The 27988-nt window shown below is 43.2% G+C and overlaps 1 protein-coding gene across 1 annotated transcript in view; it reads left to right on the forward strand.

Moving 5' to 3' along the window:
* Window positions 1–27988, forward strand: part of CUBN (cubilin) — a 1583269-nt gene that overhangs the window by 945383 nt on the left and 609898 nt on the right. The window contains exons 39-40 of the mRNA XM_078663578.1: window positions 21425–21620; window positions 26903–27100. Of these exons, the coding sequence (XP_078519704.1) occupies window positions 21425–21620; window positions 26903–27100 (394 nt within the window). The remainder of the gene's footprint in view (window positions 1–21424; window positions 21621–26902; window positions 27101–27988) is intronic.

Here is a 27988-nt window from a genome sequence, read left to right on the forward strand (position 1 = left end):
AACTTAACAGGTGCTGAAGCTCACATCCCAACTGCACAATGAAAATGTACTTCTGTTCTCCATTACAGCTTCCCTTCACTTTTTTATTTTCTTCTGAATGCCACTTGCTTCACGTAGTCAGTAGTTAGGACCACAGAGGAATACCTTTTATTCTGTGCATACCTAAAGTGGAATATACATATAATACACTTCAATTTGGTAAAGTAGGTGCTCCTCAGATACAATGGCTCTCTATAAATCCTTTACAGCTTTAAAGTACTGTGAAAGAGTAATCTCCTTTGTGTGATTGGATTCAATATGACTTGTTTGCTTCACATGAACCATTTCTGTCCGTCAGCTTTCTTCAATCCTTCCCTCCTTTATATCTTCCTTGCCATAGTTTCCAGATTTCATTAACCATTTTGCTACAAGTTCCTGATTTGGCACAGGTACTTCTTAAGACTCACTCTAAACTTTCTCACTCTCTGCTCATGCAGCCTCCTCCTCCTGCCGACAGCAAACTTACAAACTATGAGCTGGAACTCTGTTGAACTTGTGGACTTTGGAAAGTAGGAACCATGGTCCATAAGAAATGCCTTGCCCTTTCCTTTTGTGAATTTTGCCACATCCACGGTCCTGTTCTGGATCTTGTCTTGCTGAATAAATGCCTCTATTTCTTCTGAAAAGTTGATAACAATTTGTATCTCATGTTCTGGTAAGCAAAACATCTAAGAGAGGTTCTTTGGGATGGAGTTCCCTGAAAGAGTTCTTAAGTTTATCCTAATATGAATTTTAGACCCAACATGTATCTATATTCCAGCCCATGATGATGATCCTACAGTCTACTAGTCTACCAAAAGATCCACAGTACCATTCAGACTTTATGTTGTATGATCTACAACAGCTGGCTACTTACTCCTTTTCTCATATGAAGAATAGTACTGATGTTTGCTGGGTCATAGGGAGTTAGTTTGATCTCTGCTGGTTTACTGCAAGTAAGGGATCTGTTGGGGTTTGCATTGCTTGTGCTCTGTAGGGCGATTCTATAAAGGAACTACAGTGAAGGATATGCTCTGTATAGTGATACCCTTTATAACCATTGTAATGTTCTTGTTTTATGCAGTATGTCAGTCTATTACTAGACCACTTCTCCAGAAGAACAGACTCTGTAAATCGTTGGCAAAACAACAGGATTCACTATTAGGTGTTGCATTGCTTCATCTGTCCAAGGCATTTTATAGGAACAAAGGTCATTAATTACAGATATATGGGTGTGGTTAATAAGAAATCAGGATAGAAAAAAACTGTTATAAATATACATATCTATATGAAGTTCAAGCATTGTCGTGGTTTACCCATATGGGTAGACATACTCACAAATTAGTGTATGCAATTACAGGATTTCACATAAAGGGAAATGTGTCTTTGAGAGAATTGCCTGGAAACATCTGAAGCTCAGTGATGCAGTTGCTCATAGTAAGAGAACCCCTTCATATTTATTTATTTATGTATTACAAGATTTATAATGCGCATGGCTGCCTCAGCAACGAGGCGTCCCAGCGCAACCAGAAGCCTAATCAGAGCAGGAGAACATAGCAAGCATGGGATATCATAGAGTGGGGAACAGCCAGGTCTTCAGGGACTTACGAAATGGCAAAAGATTGGGAATGGCACGACTGCATACTGGAAGAGAATTCCACAGTTTGGCCGCCAAGAGGCCAAATGACCGGCCCCCCAGCCCTTGCTTTCCTAACACGAGGGACACAGACCAGACCTTGATTAGTCGATCGTAAGGCTCTGCTAGGCAGGTAAGGCTTCAATAGGCCCAGTAGCCCCTCTAGGGCTTGAAACCTCAAGATTTTGTGCGCAATACAGAGCACCTTGAACTGGATGCGAGCTTCGATTGGCAGCCAATGCAGCTTCACAAGAACTTGGGCCACAGAGTGCGATTTAGGGAGAGCCACCAACATGCGTGCGGCTGCGTTCTGGACCCTCTGCAAGCGATTGATGCTAGCTTTGTTAGCACCAAGATATAAGGCATTGCCATAGACTAGCCTTGCCAGGATGGAAGCCTGCAAGATGGTCTGACGTACTCCGGGAGGGAAGAAACCAAGCAAGGGTCTCAACCTTCTTAGAAGCCCAAAACAGACAGCAGCTACGGCTTTTGTCTGCTTATCGAATGTTAGACCGGTATCGAACCAGACGCCCAAGTTCTTCACCATCTCCTTCGGTACCGGTGCGGGCTTTAAATGGTCGGGCCACCATTTCTCTGACCAGAGTCCCTGGTCCTTCCCATACAACAAGATCTCGGACTTGCTGGCATTTAATTGAAGGTAATTAACCTTCATCCAAGCCGAGATAGCTGTTAGATCCTCCTTAAAATTTTCCAGATTGGTCCTACATTTTTTGGAGAAGGCAATTACCAACTGGGAGTCATCGGCGTACGACACCAAGGTCAGCCCTCTGTCTCTGGCCACTTGCGCCAAAGGTCCCACATACAAATTGAACAGAAGGGGGCTCAAAATGGAGCCTTGAGGAACCCCTCTACCCAGAGCATGTACATGCGAGTAGAACGGCGGCACGGACACTTGGAACGATTGTTCAGCCAGAAAGGACCGAACCAATTCCTGCAACATTTGTGGAAATGCCATAGAACTGTGCGTTTCCCAGCAAAATTGCCCTTTGTGGCATACATTAATTAAAGCAATAACTTTAAATGAGCATCATGACTGTGTTGTAGCTCAATTTGCTTAGATGCTATCATGGCCCTATATCCTAATTATCAGTTAGAGAGCATCATCCTACCACACTATGGATGTGTGTACTGTGGACCTTAGCCCTGAAACTGTTTGTTCCATAGTGGTTTTGCTAGGGGACTTCAGTCTGTACATTATGCTACCAATTGATACCCAATTGATTGAAATAAGTCAAGAAAGACAGGCGTAGTAAACAATATCTCCAACTAAATAGAAAAGAAAAGTTTCTTATTTAACCAATGTTTTAGAATGACAGAGACTCTCTTTTATGGCAAGTACGGATCATATTGCCAAATCATATAGTTATCAGCACATAGCCAGACTGGTGTCCATGCTGCTAGGAAATAAGTGAGGTAATAATGTCATTGGTAGGTAGGAGGATATTCTGCTTTGTGCAGCTGTTAGAAGAGTGTGCAATGGGCTTTCGGGGCTGGAAATGTTGATGCTGCATTGCGTCATCTTTCCAAAGCATTTTCTTAGAAATAAGCGTCACTGATTACAGATATATGGGTTTGGTTAATAAGAAAGCAGGAGTAAAAGAGCAGTTAAAAATATACATGTCTATACGAAGTTTAAGGGTTGTCATGTCTTACCCATATGTGTAGACATAATCACAAATTGATGCTGTATGGAGAGTCATTTCTCCAGACGCAATTCCATAATGTAGAAGTAAGTGATTTTTGATGATTTTCTAATAGGTACATTGATTTTATTTGTAAAACCCATTCAAATAAAAATTGTGAGGTGAAATCACAGAAGCATTTAGGAGTACAGTAAGTAGTACTACATGTATACTCTTTCACGTGTTCTTAAATGTCGCTGTGATATCACCCGAAACCTTCCAAGGCCCTATTAGTAAAACTGCAATGATGGCACTGTCCTTTTATATTTGGATTAAATGTGTATGGATATTCACATAATATTCCAATTGTCTTCCCGTTTTAGATGTTTTAGGGCCAATTTACAAATGCTTTTTTTTCCGACTGCTATGGAAATATGGGGAGAAGAGTTATCTCATTGAAGGACGAGGAGAAAGTGCTCGGCTAACTAACCAACTCCCAACCCATGCATGGGAGTGGTTGGATGAGCACCTTCTCTTTTTGGCTACATTCAACCTCATCAATCATTCAGTATTCCTCCAAGATTAAGGCACTTTTACCAGCACTAGAATGGTACAAATGTCACAGATATTGCAGAACAGATTTAAATTCTTAATGCCACAGACAAGTATCGGTTTATGGTATGCCCTGTGGTCGGGACACGCTCAACAGTCTGTCCACCCGACCATTTCCAAGCACTGAAGTAGTCTCAAGGCTATGTAAGGTTTGTAGGTTTGGTTTACTTTAAGGAGGTAGATATCAAAGAAAAGGCTTTCTTTAGCTTATCAACAGTCAGAGTATAACAAGAACATAGGTTGAAAGGGGGGTTTGGATGTGGGGTCCTTTACTGAAGACTCCTTTGCCTCTGCTCTCGGCTCCTTCCTTGTGGCAGGCGAGCGTGTACACAAAAGAAAGAAAACAAAAACGAGCTCAGGCTACTGTTTCTAATTAAACAATGAACATAAGAGGGAGGGGAAAGTGCACCGTCACCAAGTCCTAATCGTGCTGTGCCTAAAGTGAGGGAAACAATGGTGCTTTTCAACGGTGCCCCGTTAATCCCTGGACAAGCCCCGAGCATGCAGCCAGTACTTGCCTGCTCCCACGACCCTCCTGGGCCGTGGTGTTGGGAGACAAGCCTCCTCTTCGTCAGGGAGTACAGTGGTCCCGTGCGCAGTGCTCCGTGAGTGGACTTCTCTTCCTGGCTCCTTTCCGCTGGTGCAGGACCCCTGCTCTGCTCCCATGCAAGGCTCCTCGTCATCTTCTTCCTACCTCGTGGTCGGGGTTCTCTCCTGTTCTTCTCGCTTGGCTCCGGTCGCGTCCTGCTCTCCTTCCGGCTTCAGAACAGCTGAACGCCCTTCCGGCCGCCCGCCGCCCTTTTCACCAGTCTCATCGCATTGTCCTCCCTGCGACGCTAGACCGCTGACACCGCTTCCGGGTTCCGCGTACACGGCGGCCATGTTGGGTTGGTCGTTGGTTTGTGAGGGTCGGAACACATCACATTGCCCCCCCCCCCCCCTCGGAATGGACAGTCGGGCCATTCAAGAACCGGAAATCTGGAGAGATAGTTCACATTTGTTTGGAGTTTCCCAGGTACATGTATGGCTTCAAAGGTGAAGGGCTGTAATGCAAGGAACCATCGCAAAACTTTAGGGTTAGAGTCCTTATGTAAAGATAGCCAAGTAAGGGGAGAATGATCAGTTAATACAAGAAATGATTGTCCCAGAAGATAGTATTGGAGCGCTTCCATTGCCCATTGAGTGCTAAGCCTCCTTTCTCAATTGTCGCGTATCTGGTTTCTCTGGGAAATAATGTTCTACTGAGATATAGAATAGGGCGTAAGTGCCTGGAGTCATCTGGTTGGGATAGGACAGCCCCGAGACCCCTTCCCGAGGCGTCTGTTTGGAGGACAAATGTTTTCCTGAAATCTGAACAGGTAAGTACCGTAGGGGTACACAGAATCTTTTTCAGTTTCTGAAAGCTTTCCTCTTGAACGGCCAGACAAGGAAGGTGTTTCCCTGTATGTGTTTTTGTGAGTAGATCGGTGCGGGACTGGCTATTTCAGAGAAATGTGGGAGAAATCTCCTGTAATACCCCACCAACCCAAGGAAGGAACAGACATCTTTCTTACAGGAGACGGGGAATTTTGGAGGAGGCTTTTATTTTGGTAACCCGTGGCCTTATGCAACCTTCGCTGATCCTAGGTACTCAATATGTTCTGTTCCGAAAGTGGGTTTTTTAGGATTGAGAGTGAGACCTGCCTGTTCTAATGTTTGAAGCACCGCTTCCAGGTGTACCAGGTGTGTTTCTCATTAGGACTATACATGACAATGTCGTCCAAGTAGACTACTACAAATTTGTCATGGGGGGCCAGTATTGTGACCATTAGTCGCTGAAAAGTAGTGGGGCCCCATGGAGGCCAAAGGGTAGGACTTTAAATTGGTACAGTCCGGTGGGGGTTGAAAAGGCAGTTTTTTCCTTAGCGGATGGAGTCAATGGTATCTGCAATAGCCTTTGGTTAGGTCTATGGTGGTCAATACTCTGGCTTCCCCATACCTTTTGATTAGTACGTTCACCCTTGGCATTGGGTAGGCATCAAACTTTGACACTGCGTTTACCTGGCAAAAATGAATGCAAAATCTGATGCTCCCATCAGGTTTTGGGACGAGTACGACTGGAGAGGACCAGGGACTGTTGGAAGGTTCAATTATATTAGCTTCCAACATTGCTTGTATCTCCTGGTCAACCGCCTTTCTCCTAGCCTCTGGAATACAATATGGTTTGAGCTTAACAGGTTGGGCTGTTTTTGTGACAACGTCGTGCTCTACTAAAGTGGTCCGCCCAGGATTCCCTGACAAGACAGTAGCATATTTCGCACAAAGATCCAACATTTGTTGTCATTGTATTGTTGTCACTTGGGGTCCTAGTTGGATGGGGGTTTGTGCCTTACATCCATGGGGAACATAGGACACTTCCATGGGTTTATCTATGGTGATGTGGTGTATGGGGTTGTCTGAGCTTGAAGTACCTGGAAGAGGTTCCTCCCAAGCTTTGAGGAGATTTACATGATAGATCTGCCCCTCGTTCTTTTTATGGGGGACGTCTACTCTGTACGTTACTGGTGTTACCTTACTCAGTATTTTGTAGGGACCCTGCCATGTAGCTAATAGTTTTTGTGTGAGCTAGGTAAAAGAATCAGCACCTGGTCACCCGTTTTGAACTCCGTAAGACGTGAATGACGGTCGTACTGTTGTTTTTGTCTGGTCTGAGCAGTCTCCATGTTCCGATGCACCTCTTCCCATAGGGAAGACAAGGTATCTTTCAAACTGGCTGAATATTGAAGAAGGGGTTTGCCTTCATCTTCTTCCTCTGTCCACTTATCTATGCCATGTCTAGGAGCTTGTCGCCCAAACAGAAGTTCAAAGGGCGAGAAACTTGTTGACTTTTGTTTGTGTGTCCTAATTGCGAATAAGACAAGGGGAAGTTGCCTGTCCCAATCTCTTCCTGCCTTATCTATGCTCTTTTCTTAAGATGGTTTTGATAGTGCAAGTGTATCTTTCTACCAACTCATCTTTTTGAGGGTGGTAGACTGACGTGCGTATTTGTTTTACTTTGAGAATGACACATACCTGTTTCATTAAGCAAGACACAAGCAGGGTTTCCTGATCTGTTAACAATTCCTGAGGGAACCCAACCCGGAAAAAAACGTAACCATTGCATGGGCTACCTCTGAAGTGGTTGTGGAGGAGAGAGGTATGGATTCTGGATATCTGGTTGCATAATCGACCAGAAGAAGAATGTATTGGTGGCCATGAGGGGATTAGGGGACCTACCAGGTCCATCCCCACTCTTTTAAAGGGGACATCTATAATGGGAAGGGGTTGAAGTGGGGCTTTGAGAATGAATGGAGCGTTGACCAACTGACAACGGGGATAGGATGTACAATATCTGGCTACTTCTTGGTATACGCCTGGCCAGTAGAATTTTGGTAACAAGTATTTCAGGGTGTGTTCCTTCCCATAATGCCCACCCCCTGTCTGGCTATGGGCCAAGGATAATACCTTTTCCCTGTACAATCGGGGTACCAACAACTGTTCTTTCCTTTTATCCCCCTCCTGGGAAACCCTATATAAAAGTCCCTTTTTCACACAGAAGAAGGGGCCTACCTTATCTGCTTGGTCTTTCTGTACCTGGTTCCAGGCATTGAGCAGTATGGTGTCATCTCTTTGGGCCGCCCGAAAACTCTGTCCTGACTCTTGCAATGTCTCTGGAGAGGTAAAGATATAAGTGGGTGAGATTTATTCAGACTGTAGATACATGGCTCAGTCTTTCCTTTTTTCACTTTGGGTTTTTGGGATTTTGGGGAACGTTTCTTCTATCTCTTCTCCATAGAAAGGGGCACTGTTTAACCAGAGAGCTGGGGGGGATGTGGTATAAACTTGTAGATAGTCATGGAATCGGGGAAGGTCTGTTGCCAACAGAACCGTCTCGGGGAAGTTCGGCACTACCCCCAACCTTCCTTAACTAGGACTCTCGGTCTATAGCTAGCAAGATCTCAGCCAAAGGGTATAGCTTTTTGTCTCCATGTACACCGGTCACCTGTATGCATTCTTCTTCTTCCAGCTGGGAATCCCTTATAAGGGACCGATCCACTACTGTGTTGTGACATCCTGTGTATAGGAAGGCTAACACTGGCTTTCCGTTCACATATATATGCTACCTATACCTTTCTGGGGGTTTTCCCGCCAACAACACCCTCCCTCTGGAATACCCCACTTCCATGGGTACCTGTGGGGGAAGGCGGGAAGGGCAATCACGAGCTATGTGTCCCCACTCGGCACAGTAGAACCACTCGGGTCCTGTTAGGGCAGGATTTGGAACGGGTTGTCGGTGTTGGAATTGTGGGAAGGCTTGACCCTTCTGTTCTATGGGGGTGGCTGGGGGTCTGACTGGCACCCTTGGTTTGTGGTTTATGGGACGAAGCTTTAAACTCAGGGGAGCAATGGAATGCACAGGCCAAGTCTACTGCAAGGGTAACGGTCAAGTTAGGATGTTGTTTAATCCATGCTTTGATGTTAAACGGTACGGCCTCTAAATACTGCTGAAGGTAGACTTTCTCAGTGAACTCACCCACAGAAGAAACAGTAGGTTGTAACCAGCGGTTTCCTAAATCCCTTATCCGGTAGTACAAGGCCCTAGGGTTGTCGCCTGTTGTCCATTTTTCTTTTCTAAAGCGTGAGTGATAATACTCCTGGTCGCACCCTATCTGTTCCAGGATGGCCTTGTTTATGTCTGCATAGCTGGTGACCCCTGCCTGGTCGGCGGCCTGGTAGGCGGCCTGTAATTCGACTGACAGTAGGGGCGCAATGTACTGTCCCCATCTTTCCGGGGGTCAGGTGGCTGTGGAGGCAACCTTCTCAAAGTTAACAAAGAAATAGTCCGGGTCATCCACTTGTTGGAATTTCTGGAGGACCGAGCTGGGTACATTAGGGTGGACTCTTGCACTAGAAATAGCATTGGTAAGGCGAAGGACTGCGGTATCTTTAACTTTTTGGTTTGAGGTTAGAAGAGCTGCCTGGTTTTTAAGAGCTGTCTGCAATGCTTCTCTTTTCTTTTGTGCTTGCTTGGTTTGTTCCTCAAACACAAGTTGTAGGTGACGTTGCCCTTTGGCTAGCTGAGTAATAATCGCTTCCATGATGTTGGGGGTTCTGTCTTTTCCTAGACTTTATCCCACTTCTGACACCACTGTGGTCGTGACACGTTCAACAGTTTGTTCACCCGGCCCTTTTCTAGCACTGAAGTAGTCTCAAGGCTATGTAAGGTTTGTAGGTTTGGTTTTATTTTAAGGAGGTAGATATCAAAGAAAATGCTTTCTTTAGCTTATGAAAAGTCAGAGTATAACAAGAACACAGGTTGAGGGGGGGGGGGGGTTGGATGTGGGGCCCTTCACTGAAGACTCCTTTGCTTCTGCTCCCGGCTCCTACCTTGTGGCAGGCGAGCGTGGACCCAAAAGAAAGAAAACAAAAACGGGCTCAGACTACTGTTTCTGATTAAGCGATGAACATAAGAGGGAGGGGAAAGGGCACCGTCACCAAGTCCTAATCGTGCTGTGCCTAAAGTGTGGGAAACAATGGTGCTTTTCAACGTGCAAGCCCACAACCCCTGGACAAGCCCCGAGCATGCAGCCGGTACTTGCCTGCTCCCACGACCCTCCTGGGCCATGGTGTTCGGAGACCAAGCCTCCTCGCCATCCGGGAGTAAAGTGGTCCCATGCGCAGTGCTCCATGAGCGGACTTCTCTTCCTGGCTCCTCTCTGCTGGTGCAGGACTCTCGCTCTGCTCCCGTGCAAGGCTCCTCGTTGTCTTCTTCTTTCCTCGGGGTCGGGGTTCTCTCCTGTTCTTCTCGCTCGGCTCCGGTCGCGTCCTGCTCTCCTTCCCGCTTCAGAACAGCTGAATTCCCTGCCGGCCGGCCGCCGCCCTTTTCACCGGTCTCCTCGCGTTGTCCTCCCTGCGACGCTAGACCACTGACCCCGCTTCCGGGTTCCGCGTCGACGGCGGCCATGTTGGGTTGGTCGTCGGTTTGTGAGGGTCGGAACCCATCACAGCCCTTATGATAGGTGTTGTTCATTTAATTTGTATCATGCTTTGCATGAAATGTTCTTGCTTGGTTCTTTTGTCCTAGCTAATTTGAATGTTTGCTTTCATGTGTATATGTTGGGCAGTGTCCCTTGTGAGCTGTGATAGGCTTGAATTTATATAATACATCTATTTACCTTCATGTTCGAAAAAATGTCTCTTTATAGTTGTATTGTTCATTGAGAAAGTATACTAGTGTCTCAACATACAATAACTATGTGAGAACAAGTTTCATTAGGCCAGGTTAGGTTAGCGTAGTTAGTGTATCATAAACCAGTATAAGTAGGCAAAGGTAGGTTAGGTTAGCTTGGGTAGGATTGGTTAGGTTAAGGAAATTGTAATGTGCAACTCTGACCTGCGTTGCTGACCAGTGTGGATCCACGACATAAGTGACAGCAGGTGACTACAGTGGATTGCAGGCTGCCCAGTTACACGTGGTGCAAGACCTTAATAATAGATATAAAACGGGGTGAGCCTTTTTTCTCTTTACACATCAAGGGAACTACCTATTTATCTCAGATATCGAAAGATATTATTCCCCTTGGCGAAAGCTATTTACCTGTACCACCACAAGCAAATCTAGAGCTGTGCGGGAAGACCAAAATCACCTTTATGAGTAGGGTCCTAAATCTTTCATTATCAAGGTAGTGGTATGTAGCAATAGCCCGCCATATTGTTCTTTGAGAAACATTTCTGATTAATGGGTATATTGCATTGGTATGCAGTCTACCGTATCAAACGCAAAGCTGATGCAACAACTGAGCAGGCGCCCATATGTTTGTGTGACGCCTGTTGTTCGTTGCTTTCCTGCAGTTTTTAGGAGTTGGTGATCTACAGGTATTTTGCTTCTGGGTCCGCCACTATCAATATGAGCAGTCATGCAATCAGAGCTATTACACCTTGTAACAAATAGTAACCAACAATAGCACAATGAAAAGTAGCATACAGTTATAAAATCAGTATAGTTCCATTATCAACATTAGGACAAGTTCAAGTTGTGCTATGTCCACAATTAACGTCCAATAACATTCTTCAGGAGTCTTGCACATGAATTCAAATCTGCTTCATTATTTTTTTTTACAATTGCACATCAGCCCAGCCAATGCGTTTCGTCCATGCAGACTTCATCAGGGTTGGGTTATTCTTAAATTCCTACTGTCTTGTCGTGTAGGAAACAGTCAGAAAGCAGATGTCTCGTAAAGGCTCAAGGTAATATATATAGGATGGTAAAGTACCCCCTTATTCAATCTCACTCATCAATGTCAATATACCAAATCACAAGCAAACAGGACTTTTTGATTATTGCTGTTTGTGTTCCACACGTAAACACATGGTGCCATTTTATAATCAGTGAGTGGAATTGAGCCTGATTTCAGGTTTAATTTGGAATCACAGTAAGTCCCCCATAACTCATAATTCCCCTGCCCCGTATATAAACACTGTTCCTCCTTATGCCTTGTAACTCCTCTACCCTTCTCTTATCTAGCCAAATGTCCCTCTCATTTTCTCCCTCACAACTGAAGATCATGTGGCATTTTGGCCAGAGCTGTCGACTTGAGAACTAGGGAACCAGGTTTATTCTCAGTGTTGGCTCAACATCCTGTGATTCTGGTCAAATTACTCAATCTCCCCATCTTTCTGCACTAAAAAACACAAGATATTGCCAAATATCAAATTTGTTTGGGACCAGTTTATGTCAAATTTACACTGGCTAAATAAGACTCTGGTGCACTTCGTTTAATGCTTGTACAAAGCACCCATATTCTGCTTGGCCCTAATTGCTGTATTCTGTGCTAAACTGCACTTTGCAGGACTATCCTACAATCAAGGCAGGTATCCAGGTGAGGCCCTGGGGGTGGGCGGCAGTTCAGCTGTAGAAAAATGTATCAAGTTATCTCTTTCATCAGCGTGGACTTGTTATCGCACCTGTGTCACTTTACTGACTCAACTTTAAAACACAGCCACCTCTCATCTCTTTGTTTACAAACATCCTCTTGCTAGCACATGTACCAAGCTTACCCCAAATCTATGTTTACATTTCCTGGGTGATGAACGCAGTGCTTAATTTGTAAAAAAAAATAAGTGCCAGAGCTGTCGTCAGGAGGCCACTGCAGCTTACATCACCCATTGCCCCATCAGTGCTGCTAAAGATAGTAACAGCACAACTACTAACCATTGCACTCCTGCAAGCATGACAATTCAGACTATTCCAAGCCTCCAAGGCCATAAAAATGGTGTTGGCAGAAGGTAATAGCAATTTCTAATGTAAATTAAATTAATTATTACCTGTTGTTGTGGTCATCTCTAAATTAGCCAGACAGCGCCAGCTTGTGGCAGACTGTCAAAAGGACTAGTGTTGACAGATGCCAGTGCCGAGCACCGGAAACCACAGGCTCAAATTCAGCACTGGATTAACATGAGATCATTTCCATATATTGGTTTCATGTTTCTTATAAAAACATAACATGATCACTGTCCTCAAGCACCTTGATTTTAAAATTACTTTCATGTGCCAAATGTTGCATTTTCCGTAATGTATCATACACGACTGCTTTTGAATTTCTACATCGTGTACATATATTTATATGTGAGTGTATACATAGGTGCAGTCGCCCACACCTACATACTGAAATGTAAGCATAAAGTTGCAGAGCGTTGACAATTTCATAGCTCTGATGATATATCAGGGTAAAAAGAGGAAACATTCACAGGGCACTCAAACGTTTGTCAAGGCTAACCAAACAAGCACTGGCAAAGCCAATATGTTTGGCGCCTAACCTTTTGTATTTGTTGGTCCTCCTTATTTTTTTCATGTTTTTTTCAAAACTCTAATGTTAGGGTAGCTGCTGAACCCTCTTTAATCCCATAAAAAATGTCGGGAAGCAAAATATGTTTGGGTCTCAAAAAACACACATTGCCTAGTCTATCGCACTGAAGGGACTAGCTTTTGTGAGCATGCTCCTTATGAAAGGGCAGAATGTTTCCACTCATAGTGAAGTTAGACAGTGGCTCAAGTGTGACCCATTGCTGCAGAGAGTGGAAAAAAGTGTGAATGACGGACCAGTGGTTGAAGAGGTCTCTTTGTAAGCCCTACACCAAGTACATTATGCATATAATTTTAGTAAAATCAAAAAGGCCTTGGCTACGACTGAAGTGGGCAGATACATTGCCCCCTTGCTGTATGCTGTAGTGGGTTTGACCAATGCCACACTTAAACAAGCACTGGCAAAGCCAATAGGTCTCGCCCATAGGCAAGCTTTTCCCTTTGGTGATTGGGTGGGAGTGACGACCGGGGGCAGGGAAGGAGAAACAGACAGGGGGAGAAAAAACAGGGATGGGAGGGCAAAGGGAGGACAAACAGGAAAGAGCAGGCGCTGCCTAGGATCAACCTAAGAAAAATTAAATATAAACTGTGAAACACTCCAGCAACTTTTACGGTCACATAAACAGATGCTCAACATATAAAAAATAGCAATACCTCATGCCTTGGGCAACAGTTGCTTCCGTTTTCATCGATGCAAGGTTTTTATCGTGTTCCTTTCTATGAATTATGCACAAAAATAATAAAAGCCCCAGCGTTGTTGCTAGCGTCTGGCAGATGAAACATCAAAGGGAAAGTCAACATGTCTTGAAAGGCCACATCCACCCGAGAAGAATTTAAGTTAAATGGGCATCCATAGCTTGGATTAATTGTATCCACGTTTCCTTTAAAAATCAGCCTTAATCCCCTCAGTGGCATTTCGTTACTTGTGTCTTAAGGCGGGTTCCCTCCAAATACCCGGAGCTGCATGTCCTTCTGAAAGTGCGCATGCTTTATAATTGTGAAATGTCCGCTTTATTAACAACTCTTGCTTTCAACTTAAAAGCATCCATACTGTGTGATTTCCCTGGTCAGAAAACCACAAAAAGAAACCAGAAAAACACCTTGAACACACGGGGAAACAAAGATTCAGACAACAGGAGAACGCAGTAGGCGCTGGCAATAAAAGACCAGATTGCAAGCGAAAGACAAAGTACGGTAACCTGACCCACGAGGAATGCAGCTGCCACCCTGCGCGCCGCTGCTCGCTCCAGAGAGCAAAACGCTGTGGGAGTGAACATTAAATGCTTTCATTCTTGAAAGACAGACGCCAAAGCCATTTGAATGTGTAGGAGGAGTCACACCCACACGGAGTAACACAAGAAGCCTCGCAAAGCAGCACATGCGCGCTGCTAGGATTGACCTAAAAAACGTACACTGCATTTCCAAGCCATATTTAGATTTTGTTATGTGATGGCAATCCCAGATGGAATGATGCAAGGTTATATATAATACTTTGATTGCCTGACTAACAAATATAACATCCGACTAATATGTTCCTCGCTACTGTTCCATCTACTCTTTTCTATGGCAGTTCTCTTCCTTTGTCATTTCTTCTCTATGGCAGTTTCACTAAGACTCTCTTCTCTATAGCAGTCCTGCACTTGCTGTTCGCTGAAGCGCCACCTATCGTCCACCTCCATTTGAGACGCATGAGCAATGTCTCCCCCACCTGCACTCACTTGGGAAGTGCCTCCTGGGGTGGTACCAACACAAGGGTTTATGCCTGTGATTACACAAAGGAGTAACAATGCATCAGCTGTGGGTGCTTGGGTTCTATATCTGCCTGGGGCGTACTTATTATTTAGCAATGCATGAAACACATTAACGTTGACAAAGCTCAAACATCTCGCATTGTCAAGAACCTTTGAATTTGCCAATGCTTGTTTGAGACTTATTTTGAAATTATTCACTAGGTTTTCCTTTTAATAGTTATGCATTCTATTCTAACTTGCCGCTCATAACTGTAGTTATCTTCTCTGAAGGTAACAAGTTTGAATTCAAACAAGGGAGTCCCAGACTGGCAACCTTCTGCGGTCTCTAAATTCAGTTCAAATTATTTGGCTAATACTATCATCTGTTATTTGCTCATCCTACAAACGGCAAAGCTGCAGTGGAAAACACTATATAAAATACAGGTTACCGTTATTACCCATTTTGGCCGATTGTCATTGCTTATGGTATAATACCACAATATTGGGGTTAAGATATTGATCTGTAAAATATTTACTCCAAAATATCAACTACCAATGTACTGTAACGGTAAGCAGATGTAAATTTTAGAATAGTAGCTATATAATTCATTGTAATACCCAGTGATGGTATCCACTTAGTAGTTTTAGTTAAGTCTATGTTCCCCTAGGAAAAACATTTTTTGTTTTCTTATGACCAAACTGGTGATGTCTGGAGGAACTAGGAACTCCCGGTCCGCTCGAAACCTCCTGCTCCAACCTGCTCGCTTTCAGAAAACAAGAACCTACAATAGGGCATTCTCCGGAGCAGCACCAAGAATTTGGAACTCTCTCCCGCCTAACATCCGAAAAATCCCCTCTCTATCACGCTTCAAGAAGGAGACCAAAACCTTCCTCATGGGCAAATTCCAAGGCTATTGACATGCTCGCACCTACCACAGGGTGTCTATCGAATCCATAACTATTGGCTCTTTGCAGTTTACCAACTCGCCTTGATATGTAATCGTGGGGCTTCTGTTTCTGCTTTTACTGATCCCACTGTAACTGTCTCCTATGCTCCTCAGCTACCCTATCCCGCCCCAAACCTTGTATATTTCTGCACTTGAGTTTATGTTGCCTTGTTATCTTGCTGTGTTGCTTTGTTTACCGTGTAACTGTGTAAAGCGCTCTGAAATCCCTCACGGGTCAAGTTCGGGCTCTATAAAACATTAAAATAAAATAAATAAATAAACTTTGGCGCAGTTTGAAAAATCTTTATGAAACTTTAAAAAAAAGTCACATATGCCTCACCACCTTCCGGTAAAATTCCAGGGTGATCTATTAAGCGAGAGGCTGGGGAAAAAGGGGTGGGTCCCAAAACACATTTTCCCCATTCCCTATTTCATATAAAAATTGAACAGTGATACTGCCAAAACTTCTGAACATAATTACACAAAAGTTTGAAGAAAGCTAGCTCTTGGTCCAGAAAGTGTGCTTTTTGTGATTTAGTGTAAACCTGTACAGTGTTTTCCAAAAAATGAAGGCAAAAAAGTATTTAATATTTCATGTTGCGTAGGATCCATGGAGCCGAAAGAACTCAAGAGAAGAGATGATCGGCTGTACCACATCAACAAAGATGTGGCGCTAGCCATCTTAGGACCCCTATGCAAACCTTTTTGAGCTCTGGGGAACTCCATACCTGGGGCCCGATATTTTGCAGTTTCCTGTGGACCCTATCACCCAGGAAACTAGTTTTCTTCCTTGCGAGTGTGGGCATACACTGACCACAATCTCCCAAATGGGGAACAGGAGTTTGCTCCTGCCCAGAGAGAACAGCTTAAAAAAACACTGCTCCTGCCAGGGAAGGAGCAAAGGAATTTAAGCCAGCTCCCACATGCACCCCAGTATGGTGCTGCCCACGGTGATGGGGTTCTCAATGCGGCCCCCAATGAAAGGTGCCTTGTGGGTGCCCTAGGTGGCACCGGGATACCCACTGGCAGAGGCCACGGGGGCCCTGGGGCTCCCCCTATGTCACCCAAATGGAGCCAGGGCACCCACTTAATAAAGAAATGCCGGCTCCCACTGGCACCCATGAAGGGTGTCACCGGAAGATCCGGCTGGGGCTGCAGGGGCCCCGGGACGCCCCTGTGGCCCCAAAAGAAAAATGAAAGATGTGAGTGTCACAGGGTGACCCCAGGACACCCAAATAAATAAATGATGATTAATAAATGAGCAGCAGGAGCTGCTAATTTATTAAACACTTCTTTCACAAGGAGATCCACATAACGCCCTAGGGCTCTCTTTTTACTAAATATTTTCTTGCTGATGGTGCCCCTAGAAGGGGCAGGGGTACCACCAGACATTTTTTAATGTTGTGAGGGCCTGCAGGGAAAGCAGTAGATTGTGCACAGTGGGGTGGTTGGGTGCCAGCTAGGAGTGGGTTCAGAAAGCTATGTGCTGTGGGAGGTAGGGCACTGTGCCAAGCTCCATAATGCCCAAGGCAATCAGCATCTTACTATATGTTTGAAAAACATAAACATTCACCCAAACAAAACAAAGGTTAAAGTGATGTTATAGTTAGAAATTTTAATAATATGTCACTTTACATTTAAAAAACCTTTGAAATCACTGAAAAACTAAAGGTTAAAAGTATGTTATAATTAGGTGACAACATCAGTTAAAACTTACAGTTCTAAATTATAAAAACACCAGTTACTGTTATTTCAAGTAACTATAAATCGTAAGTAACTAACTCATGCCTACCCCTTAACCCTAAAATACCCCTGTACCCCAAAACCCAAACCTAGCCCTGAACCCTAAAAATACCCCTGTACCCCAAAACCCAAACCTAGCCCTGAACCCTTAAAATACCCCTGTACCCCAAAATCCAAACTTAGCCCTGAACCCTAAAAATATCCCTGTACCCCAAAACCCAAACCTACCCCTTAACCCTAAAATACCCCTGTACCCCAAAACCCAAACCTAGCCCTGAACCCTAAAAATACCCCTGTACCCCAAAACCCAAACCTAGCCCTGAACCCTTAAAATACCCCTGTACCCCAAAACCCAAACCTACCCCTGAACCCTAAAAATACCCCTATACCCCAAAACCCAAACCTAGCCCTGAACCCTAAAAATACCCCTGTACCCCCAAACCCATACCTATGCCTTAACCCTAAAACTACCCCTGTACCCCATAACCCAAAACAATATCTGAACTCTTAAAATACCCAAACACCCCAAAACATATACCTCAGTACCCCAAAACATATACCCCTATACCCATACTTACCTTATCCAAACATTAAAAAAAAAACATGCTTTTACCATTCATGCATTTACTACGAATTTCGTTGTAAATGTATGCGTGGTAAAAGCATATAAAATGTAATGCCATGAGTTACAATGGCATTGCGGAGTCATGGTACTTTCGTAATGAAAGTATGCGGAGTGACGGTATGAGGAAAGAAAGATGCGGAATAATGGGTGTTTACCCTCCACCGGTAAGTACATTGGTGGCACGGCGGCCCACATCTCCAGCAACATCCTCATATTTTTTCACCACCCATTTGAAAAATGCACAGGTCTCTCTCATTGATGGCCAGCACCAACATACTCTTTTAGACACACCTCCCGCCACAAGTTCTAGAATTGCGAACTTTAGAGCTGGGGAGCTACGTTCGAATCTCGGCATCAGCTCAACATCCTGTGATTCCAGGCAAATCGCTTTGTCTCCCCGTGCCTACAACAAATGAATGTGTTCTTCTGTAATGTAAATTGTGCTCATGCCATGTTGTCGAGTTCGCGCTATATAATATTGCAAGGAAAAATAAAGTAGGGAAACTTGAGTTCACACACTACTGAACGCGCACTCTTAAGTACATCAGCAGTGCACTGTGAATCGGAGCATTTCACAGGCCTGTCAGAGATAAGAAATGCTATCAAAACGAAATCCTACAAAACAATATACTACTGTCCGGCAGCAATTCATACCCGGACAACGTCGGGACGGGCTGCTAGTCACCTTTAATAATAGAAGGGAACTCAGGTATATCTAAAAACTTGTAAATAGGGAACAGTTCAGTTTTTCTATAGTTGGAGCTACTGTACTCGTTTGTGATGCAGTATTTTGACTAGGGAGGATGTACGGTGGTCTTACCTCCCCCTTTCCATTAGTGTGCTAAAGTCGCAATTTGTAACCTACCTGATGAATATTGAGGCGGCAGATCGAACTGCAACCCATTCCAAATGATAGTTTAGCGAACCGACCAATAATAGTACATAGGTTGGTTAGAAACAATGGAATTGATGTGTAGGAGCACAATTGCAACCACTTTTTGTGAATCAATTCTTAGTGCATCTCGACCCCTATTGTGAGACTTTCTGAGAAACCAATAAAGACCATAACAAGACGGAACATTAAGTTGTTTTGAAGACTTGATCCCCTGTAGCCTCTTAGCTTACTCTGGGCTTTTTCTTAACTTTCACTGCAAGCACCCAAGAAACTGAAGCGAAGTCATGCAGTTTCTTATCAACACTGTTTGACACCTGCTTCAACTCGAAAAAGTTTGCCCTAGGGGTTCATCTTATAGGTAACCACTTAGGAGACATTCTCATTGGCCTACTGCAGGGCCTAAAACCACTTGGAGGTTTTTCTTCACAGCAAACTTGAACCTAGAAGCTATCCAGGTAGACTTATTGGGACTCATAATATAATTCTGAGCATGTTTGCATTATTTTTGTTGTTAATCCCCTCTATATGTAACACTGATTTTAGGTTCCCGAATCCAAAAATAAGAAATGGTCACATCTATTTTAATTCCCTTGCATTATTGTGAAAAATAAGTATTATATGCATACTGTTTTTATACAATGATTACTTGATTGGATTTTTTGTTGTTAACTTTTAACTGTATCTCATACTTTCATCCTTTGATGCTTGGAACAATTACTAAATGGGAGAGCCAGAGGTTTCTTAAGTAGTTTTTGCCCCACATCTATCTCTGAATAGCTAGAGTTTGGTGTCGTGGAATCTCAGTTTAGGGGCAATAAGTCTCTTACCTAGTGACTATCTTGAATGTTCGTAGTACTGTAGTGCCACAATCATTTTTTGGGTGACTTTTGTGTACCTTTAGACTCAAACCACTGATAACTGCCGGTGGAGAATAATATGCCACACTGCTAAAGACGAAAGGGCAGCTGAATGAGTCAGGATACTGAGCCTGAATCACTGTAAAATGCAGAATTAAAAATTGCAATAATAATTGAATAGCGCTTACTACCCGTGACGAGGCATTGAGTCGCTTTTCGGCGAGTAGCATACTACTCCAGAAGCCAAAAAGAATTAGTGTTGGATTAATATAGGGAAATATGTGTTAATTTAATGGGAATGTTGTTCTTTCTAATAGTTTGTTGTATGTCAGTTCCTGTAGAGTTATTTCCAGGTTGTTAAAGAGTAAAGCCGAGATAGATGGTTGTTAGTTAGATGTGCCAATGTCACTGTGACCTGCAGTTTATGAAACAAAACAAAAGAGGGGTGAGTACTGGGCGCACAGCAGAGAGATTGAATCATTGTTAGATCTCATATTTATTAGGTGCTTGTTTAATAGTGTAATTTTACTAGTACTGTGTAATTCACTCTGTTTAATTATATGTGATATAAGTAAAGCTACCTTTTGTTCAGCTAAGAAAAAATTACAATTTATTTAAAATGCATTTGCTTTGAAAACCTCAGCATCTTAAAATAGTTATTTGGCGAGCATTTCAGTCTGAAAAGGTTTGCAGAGGTTACATCGAAAGCAGTACACTGGAATGTTTGCAATATTTGAGAACAAAAAGAGGATGATAAGAGGGGGGCGTACAATCAGACCCTCCAGGATATCGCGATTTCGCGATTCCGCGATTTGCCGCGAAATCGGCACTTTAGTAAAAATGCCGCGATTTTTACATAAGTGCCCGCGAAATCGGCACTTTCGTAAAAATTGCGGGATTTTTACTAAAGTGCCGGCGAAATCTACACATCCAGACCCCTTTCAAGGTGGTGAGGCGGGTCTGCGGAGGGGTGTAGACAGGCAGTGGGAAGAACTCTCAATGTAAATGTGTAAACCATCCTAGAATTGGAGTATCCTCAGCCAATCCTAGCGCGCTGAACAAAAATCGGCGTGCTCATTAGCTAGTAAATGCGCACGTGGTTTAGGTATTTTGTTCGAGCCCCTGCTACCCTGCTACCCTGCTCCCTTTGTCTCCTTGCGCAGTCTCTCTTTCCATCCATCCATCCATCCATTCTATCGCTCATCTTCCCTCCTCTATCTTCACCATCTCTGATCACTTTCTCTTTACCTTTTTCTTCCCTTCCTCTCTTTCTTTCTCTCTTGAAGCCTCCACTTGTCTGCTACAAATAACTTCGAGAATCTGGGGAAAATGAAAGATGTGCCAGGCGCAGCCTTGGGCTTTCAAAACTGGCCTCCAAGGGAACCAACCCACCGGGGAAATGCCCAGTGGACTAAAAGGTCTGCCCGCCCCTGGATGCCTTCCCATGCATGCATGTTTGCAAGCATTGCAATTATGTTCTGTTTTGCCTTTCATTAGGAGAAAAAATATTGATTTGCGTGGGAAGTAGCTGGAGCAGCCCTATTCCTCCTTGCATTGTTTCCTTTAACATCCCTGTACGACTAGCAATACCGCCCAGTTCGGGAGACTAGGATCTTGAAGTCCTCCAAATATACATTAGCCATCTAAGGGGGGCCATCATGGGCTGGAAAGTCGTGCTCCTTCTACAGGTGTGAATGTTTTTAATTAGTAAGGATGTTAATATAAAAGCATTTTCCCCTCTGCTGTTATTTGGTCGCTGCAGATGACTATGAGAGGTGTAAGAATTTGCCTCAAATTACAATAATCTGCTTTGGTAAGATGTTGTTTTTTCTTGTAGTTCTATGAAGGATTAAATACACACTCTCATTTGATTGGAACTCATTGTGGCTCTGTGACTCCCCCGGCCATCTATTCATATGGGAGTTCTATGACAATTCAGTTCCAAACTGATTCCAGTGTGAGCAGAAGGGGCTTCCTCTTGGAGTGGAATGCGGTGCAGGCCTCCGTGGGACCTTTACCTACCATAGCTCCAGGTTTGTCTCAGAAATATATCTGTATTGTTCCATGATTTTATCAGTTCTTAGTAAATTTGCCATACTCTAGAAGGTGAGTTATGTATGGGTTCATTGATGATTCCTGCTCATTTGACAGACATTATGCACAGTCCCCTGGCTGCAAGACTTTTTTTCTCAGTCTTATGATGTATTTTATTTAATCTTTTTTGTATCTTAAGTCTTTGTTGCCTGTACTTACCCTTGGACACATTCAATGTGGATAATGTTGCTTCCTTGTGTAGTATGAATAACAGAGAAGCCACCGCCTATTCACAAGAATATGTAGCAAAAATAGCTAGTGGCCATTCCCTACTTAGGTCATTAAACATTATCTCTACCGCTATTGATCATAAAACAAGGTAAAGTTAAAAAAGATACAGAAGTGTAAGAAAGATTTAGGTAGGAGTAAGCGTAGTTAAAGAAGGTGGTGGGGTTAAGGAAGGAACATCACCCACCCACACAAGATTATGCCATTTGCATTAGTCTTGAGATGGAGATATTTCTTAAAATCCACTACATTGAATTTACCTGACAACCCACAGAATTTCATGACTTTAGAAGGGCTAAGTGTCAACGCAAGTGAGAAAGAAAACAATACACCAATTTTGAATCTTTCTAAATACACTCTGTCTGTGAAATCACCCTTCTCAACAAAGGACTGTCATTTGCCATCACTGATTTTAATGAGCTGCACCTGGAACGTCTTTAGTTATTTAAAGGTTTTTTTTTCTTTTCCCCTAATGACTACTCTTCTGTTACAAATGACGCTAGACTGAGGCCTTTATTGGCTTTCAACCCAATATCCCGAGTGAAGTTCTCATATTTGACAACTTGGTACTTAAAGATGTGAATAATCTTATAAAAACATGTACCTAAACACCATATAACATAACTCTGGATGAAAGAAGCTCATTGGTAAACCTTAAACAACAGATGGACTTTATTGTAAAGCAAGCTGACAATGGTGGTATGATAGTGATACAAACTATAGTGAAGTACAAGGCAGAGATCTAGCAGTAGCTAGACAATGCCCTGCACTATGAAACACTATTAGGACATCCTGTGTCAGAAACACAGACCTCTATCCTTGAGAATGCTTCTCTCTGAAGCAAGAAACTCCGGTTTCTCAAATCAGAAACTGTTTATTTTTCTTAATATGCAATCCCCCAAGACACTGGTACTATATAATCTTCAAAAGGTCTAAGGAAATCGACAAACCCACCTGGTAGGCCTATTTTAGCAGGCTGTAGCTCAGTCTTGGAACACCTTGGCCAATACAATGATCTTTTTATAAAGGGCTTTCCCCCCCAAAATGGTAAGCTATTTCAGGGATAATTTGCACATGACCACCCTCATTGAAGGCCTGCCATTCAGTAATGAAACCAAACTGTTTGCAGCAATGGATATTGAATCCTTGTACACAAATATTCCCTAGAGCAAAAGTATTACGGTCATTAATGCCATTTGAACACTAGACTACTCCCAAAAAGAGTGCCAATAAGCCTCATTATGCCCCTCCCGGATATAGCCCATACCAGGAATTACTATTTACTTGATGGATACTATTGTAAGCAATGCATGAGGAGAGAGGCAATATTTCATGCAGATCTAGCAAGTATCTTTGCGGACAATCATGAAAAACTTTTTTTTTTTAATAACAATAATTTTTACGATCACATCAGCTTTTGGTGGAGGTACATTGATGATATTAATTACTTACCATTATTTACTATTGGTTGGCTTTAACATAACTCTTGTGTCCTTGCTTCTCATTGGTCTGTACCTCCCTACTTCATCCTGCCTTCACTTTTCTACCAGTGTTTGTCCCTGACCTGCAACACAGACAAACTACAGCTTCCTGTCTGAGGCCAGTGTCCTTCCACTGGCTGCAAACTTCTGCAGGTCACCGTCTGCTTCCCACCGATATCTGTTGTCTTGCTCCAAGCTCCCTCTTCCACCCCTTCTTCTTGTTGCTTTTCCGTCATTTTGTGCCTCCGTGCCACAATTTACTTGCTCCCTCGAGTCCGCCACTCCCTCTTCCTCCTATTGCTTGCTCCCTCCCTCATTTCTGCCATCCGTGGTATTGTTTTATATGTGTGGTTCCATGTTATGTCTCTTGGTGCAGTTTCTGTGAAGGCAGAGGGTGCTGCAGTGACGTCAAACACTAGATTCCGGTATTTGCCCACAGTAGACCACACAGAGTAATGGGGGTTGCTTTTGTGCTATTATTTTTCTCTCACACAGAAGTTTTTATTACCAGTTTTTACCCTAATATCTGGGTATGTGGGTGTGAGAACACAGCCAGCAAAATACATCCGTTTAGGAATCATGACAGAGGCAAAACCTGGGCTCCAGCCCTTGTTACATTCTTACAGCTGGTCCTACAGAATCATTGGTTCTTGTTTGATCGACCTGGGAAAGTTGTAAGCTGCTTTGCTCTTGTAGACAGCAAACCTGTCTCCTGCAGGGTATGCATAGATTACAGCCATTTGCTTGAGGTGGTTGACATCACATTTTGAGATTACCCCAGTACAGCAAGCAAGCCTGCTGTGGCATATCTATACTTTAGAAAAGCCAGCCTGATGTGCCTGGCTCTGCTCCCAACTTTACCCACTTTTCAGAGGTACTGGCCTGACATGCAGTTGACCAGTTTCCAGCCCAATCCACCTACCCAAGACATCACATTTGCCTGACCTTGTCCCAGCCACAGCCATGTGCATTAGATGGATTCTTTGCTGAGCATGCCTGGCTTTCAGAGGCAGAATCAGACATCTGATTGACTGTGTTATAGCCCTGCCTGCCTTTCAGAGGCTGTGGTCTCACATGGGACTGACTCCCTTTAGCAACATCAGCATGGCATGTAACAGACTCTGCCTCAGCCCACTTTGCCTTTCAGAGCCACTGCCCTATCCTGTGGTGCAGTCTGCTCTATCCTCAATCACTTTTCAGAGGCACTGCCTAATGCAATTAACAGTGCCCCACACCTTTCGGCCTCACATGTGACAGTCGAGACCTTGGGTATGCTAGCAACAATTTTCCTAGGAGCCAAAAGAATCATCTATGGTGTGACCGAGGGTCGCATTGATGCCAGCATGGTGGTGTTTGTGGCATGAGAGGTGTAAGGTAAATGACGAAGAAGCAACACATGTACATCTAGTGGATACATTTCACATGGGATCAATCTCAACTTGCACACTTGACAAACCTGTGTGATCCTGGGTAACTGTTTTATTTCACTTTGCCTATTGACATTGTTGTCAGGGTGGGAGGGGGTCATTATTGTTTCTAAATACATGTTTGAAAACTGTCACTTTAATAAAAAAAATTGCAATTCACTTTCATAATTTGATGTACTAAGATGAAACACTTTTGCAAGTTAAAAATCTACATGTTTGTTGCATAATGCCTTTAAAAATTAAAGTCTTCTTAAAATTAAGTGGTGCAGGACAGCTTCTGTGCTTTCTTTCCGCTTTGATTCAACTGTAAATAAAAGCTTGCCATTTATTTAACATCCTTATGAGTATTAGTGCTTTGTAAAGTAAAGCCCAGCCGAGTGCTGCTGTTCAAGTAGCGGCCGCATGTAAAGGTCAGAAGGGCTGCCTGCCTTCTTTGAGTATCACTGGTCCAGACTTTTGCATACCATCCCCATCAGGATGAGAAACCAGTTCTAGCACTGATTGAAGGAAGGATACTTCATCTGCAATGGTGGGTAGATAGAGGATGCGCTAGAGCTCCTGCAGGTAAAGGTTGATTGCGGCCACCTTGGTTGAAGAACTTTGTTAAAGTTTGAAAAGTAAGAGAAGTAGTACTGGAAATAGACGCGGGTCGTCTGAGAGAATATAGTCAGGAATTGATGTAGCGAACTCTCCAATCAATGGATAGTAAACAGAATAAAATGGCAACCTCTCGACCACTTACTCAAATAATTGCTGGACAAGGGGGAAGAAAGAAGACTCAAGGACTACTGACTCCCTGTCACTAGGTACTGGAATGGCTTTCCAAGGCTGACCTCATGTTGCCTGGAAGTTCACCATAGAGAAAAGGACACATTTTCTGCACATTATGGGAAGCAGAGGGCAAACCAAATAGTTCTGAATCTGGCTATTAGCTGTATTTTCCCATTTGTGTGCAGTAAAAGGAAGGATTTCCTTCTTTTAGCTCATTGGCATTTTCTCAGTACCAAATTCAAATTGTTATTTGTATTAGTTTGCCTTGAGAGCACAATATTTCACAAAGTCTCTAGCCATGTTATGTCCCTAATTATGAATGGAATTTTGCATATTTTGCATGTACATGTCCCAAGGAAGCTTCCCTGCTTGTCTTGATGTTCCTCAAAGAGTAATAGCAATGTTGCTTGGAGCACTAGTGTGGAGACTGTGCACACAACCAGCTCTAAGGAACTAGACGAGAGTTGGCTTAAGTAAATTCTAGGACATCCCCATAGATGTCCCACCCCACAATTCAACTCTCAATCAGCATCCAACTACAATTTTAGTGTCTCATAAATCACCTGGGTACAACTAGCATTCTTAAGGAAGGATATTGTAAGTCCTTCAAATTTCCTATTAAATGTATCAAGATTCATCATGATAGTTATGGGTGGCAAATTCCTGTAGTCTACTATGAATGACAACTGTAATTGACTGTCAACCAATGATTCAAGTAACCACAATACGTCATTAGCTCTAGACGCTAGTTTGATTTTGACCTATTTTCCTGAAAACCATTGCTTTAATTTTGGAGTAGTTGATGGTTAGGTTTTTGTCTAGATAGAACAAGTCTATTGCACCAGGTGAGCGCTAGAGTTCTATGGGTGTATGATCCAAAAGCACAATGCCATCTGCATAAAATTGTACAAACCATGTTGGGACCTAATTTAGGAAGAACATTCTATGCCTCTGGCAGTGCCTGTTTATGTGTGAAACATGCATATCTCTCTTACTTAGAAAGCTAGGAACCTTAACATTCCATTCCCCAAAGCACTCATTTCTTTAGTCTACTACCTCCAAAGGAGGTGGAGTTGATTGATGCCACAAGTGTCACTAATTAACACAAACTTTAAATGCCTAGGGATCAACTATGAGGTAGCAATTGATAGACTGATACTCATTATGAGTGCTTAACTCATACATTGCTGAGGAAAAGGTCATTGGCTTAATTTGTATGTATACAATACTCTAAGTAGAACGCATTCACTTAAAAATAAGATAATGTAGCATACAACTTCTTTACTGTTGTTAATACTAATGTGTTCTTTTCAGGAGCTTGTGGTGGCATTCTCATGACAGGACAAACACCATCTTTTCTCTTCTCTCCTGGATGGCCTTCTAAGTATTACAATGGTATTGATTGCACATGGATTATAAGAGCTCCTGAGTCAACTGTAGAGTTTAACATCTTGTCAATGGACATTGAATCTCATAGTTCATGCAACTATGACAAACTTGTAATACAAGATGGTAAGACATGTGTTATGACTATAGCAATATATTTTGTCTTGTGATATGTTTTCATTATTTTCCCTCATAACCCTCTAGACCTTACCAGGATGCTGTCCAGACTGATTGTGCATTGGTAACTAAACAATTTTCAGACTGATGCTCATGATCAATGTATTGAATTTAACTATTTTGATCACTGTCCTTCAAATGAGGCGGTTCTTCTCTTAATAGACTTTTCAAGAAAGTTCCAGATACTTTTGCCATAATGTTGACTGCGCTTTCCCTCTAAAACAAAACCACTAGCTGAAACAACAAATTCAGGTCGATATAATCTTATTTGCAATATATCTTCCACAGCTAGAGACAAAGTGCATGCTCATTCATGTTGCATAGAATAATTACTGGTGAATAGGAACAAAAAGCCACCAACAGCTCTGATCCTGCTTGAGCTACTGATCTTATTCAAGCAAGTATGCCATGATGACTGACAGATGAGCCATTTCAGTTACTTAGGGATTACTGCAACACAACAATGATTGGATGAAGTGCAGCATTTCTGAATGGCTGACAACGCAAATACAGTGTTGGTGGTTATTAGTCTCAAAAACTTAGAGAGGCTCAAAAATGACTGGGAAAGGCTTCTCCACTCCAAGATGGTCAAAGGACTTGCCCCATGATGGGGAAAAATCTCCCACTGAAAACACCAGCCTACCACGGTTCTAACACACTGTGCACAGCACATCCAGATGAGTCCACAACAGCATTGAGGCCTTCAAATGCACTAGCATGATCTAGTGAAACAGCACATATCCTAACGGTGTTTGTAGAGTTTTGAGCTGCTCTGCATTCCAAAGTAGATACTTTGACTATCATCCTCAATATATTGAAGGATGACCACAATAGGCT

This window comes from Lissotriton helveticus, chromosome 10, assembly GCF_964261635.1.
Source record: "Lissotriton helveticus chromosome 10, aLisHel1.1, whole genome shotgun sequence".
NCBI classification, from domain to species: domain Eukaryota; kingdom Metazoa; phylum Chordata; class Amphibia; order Caudata; family Salamandridae; genus Lissotriton; species Lissotriton helveticus.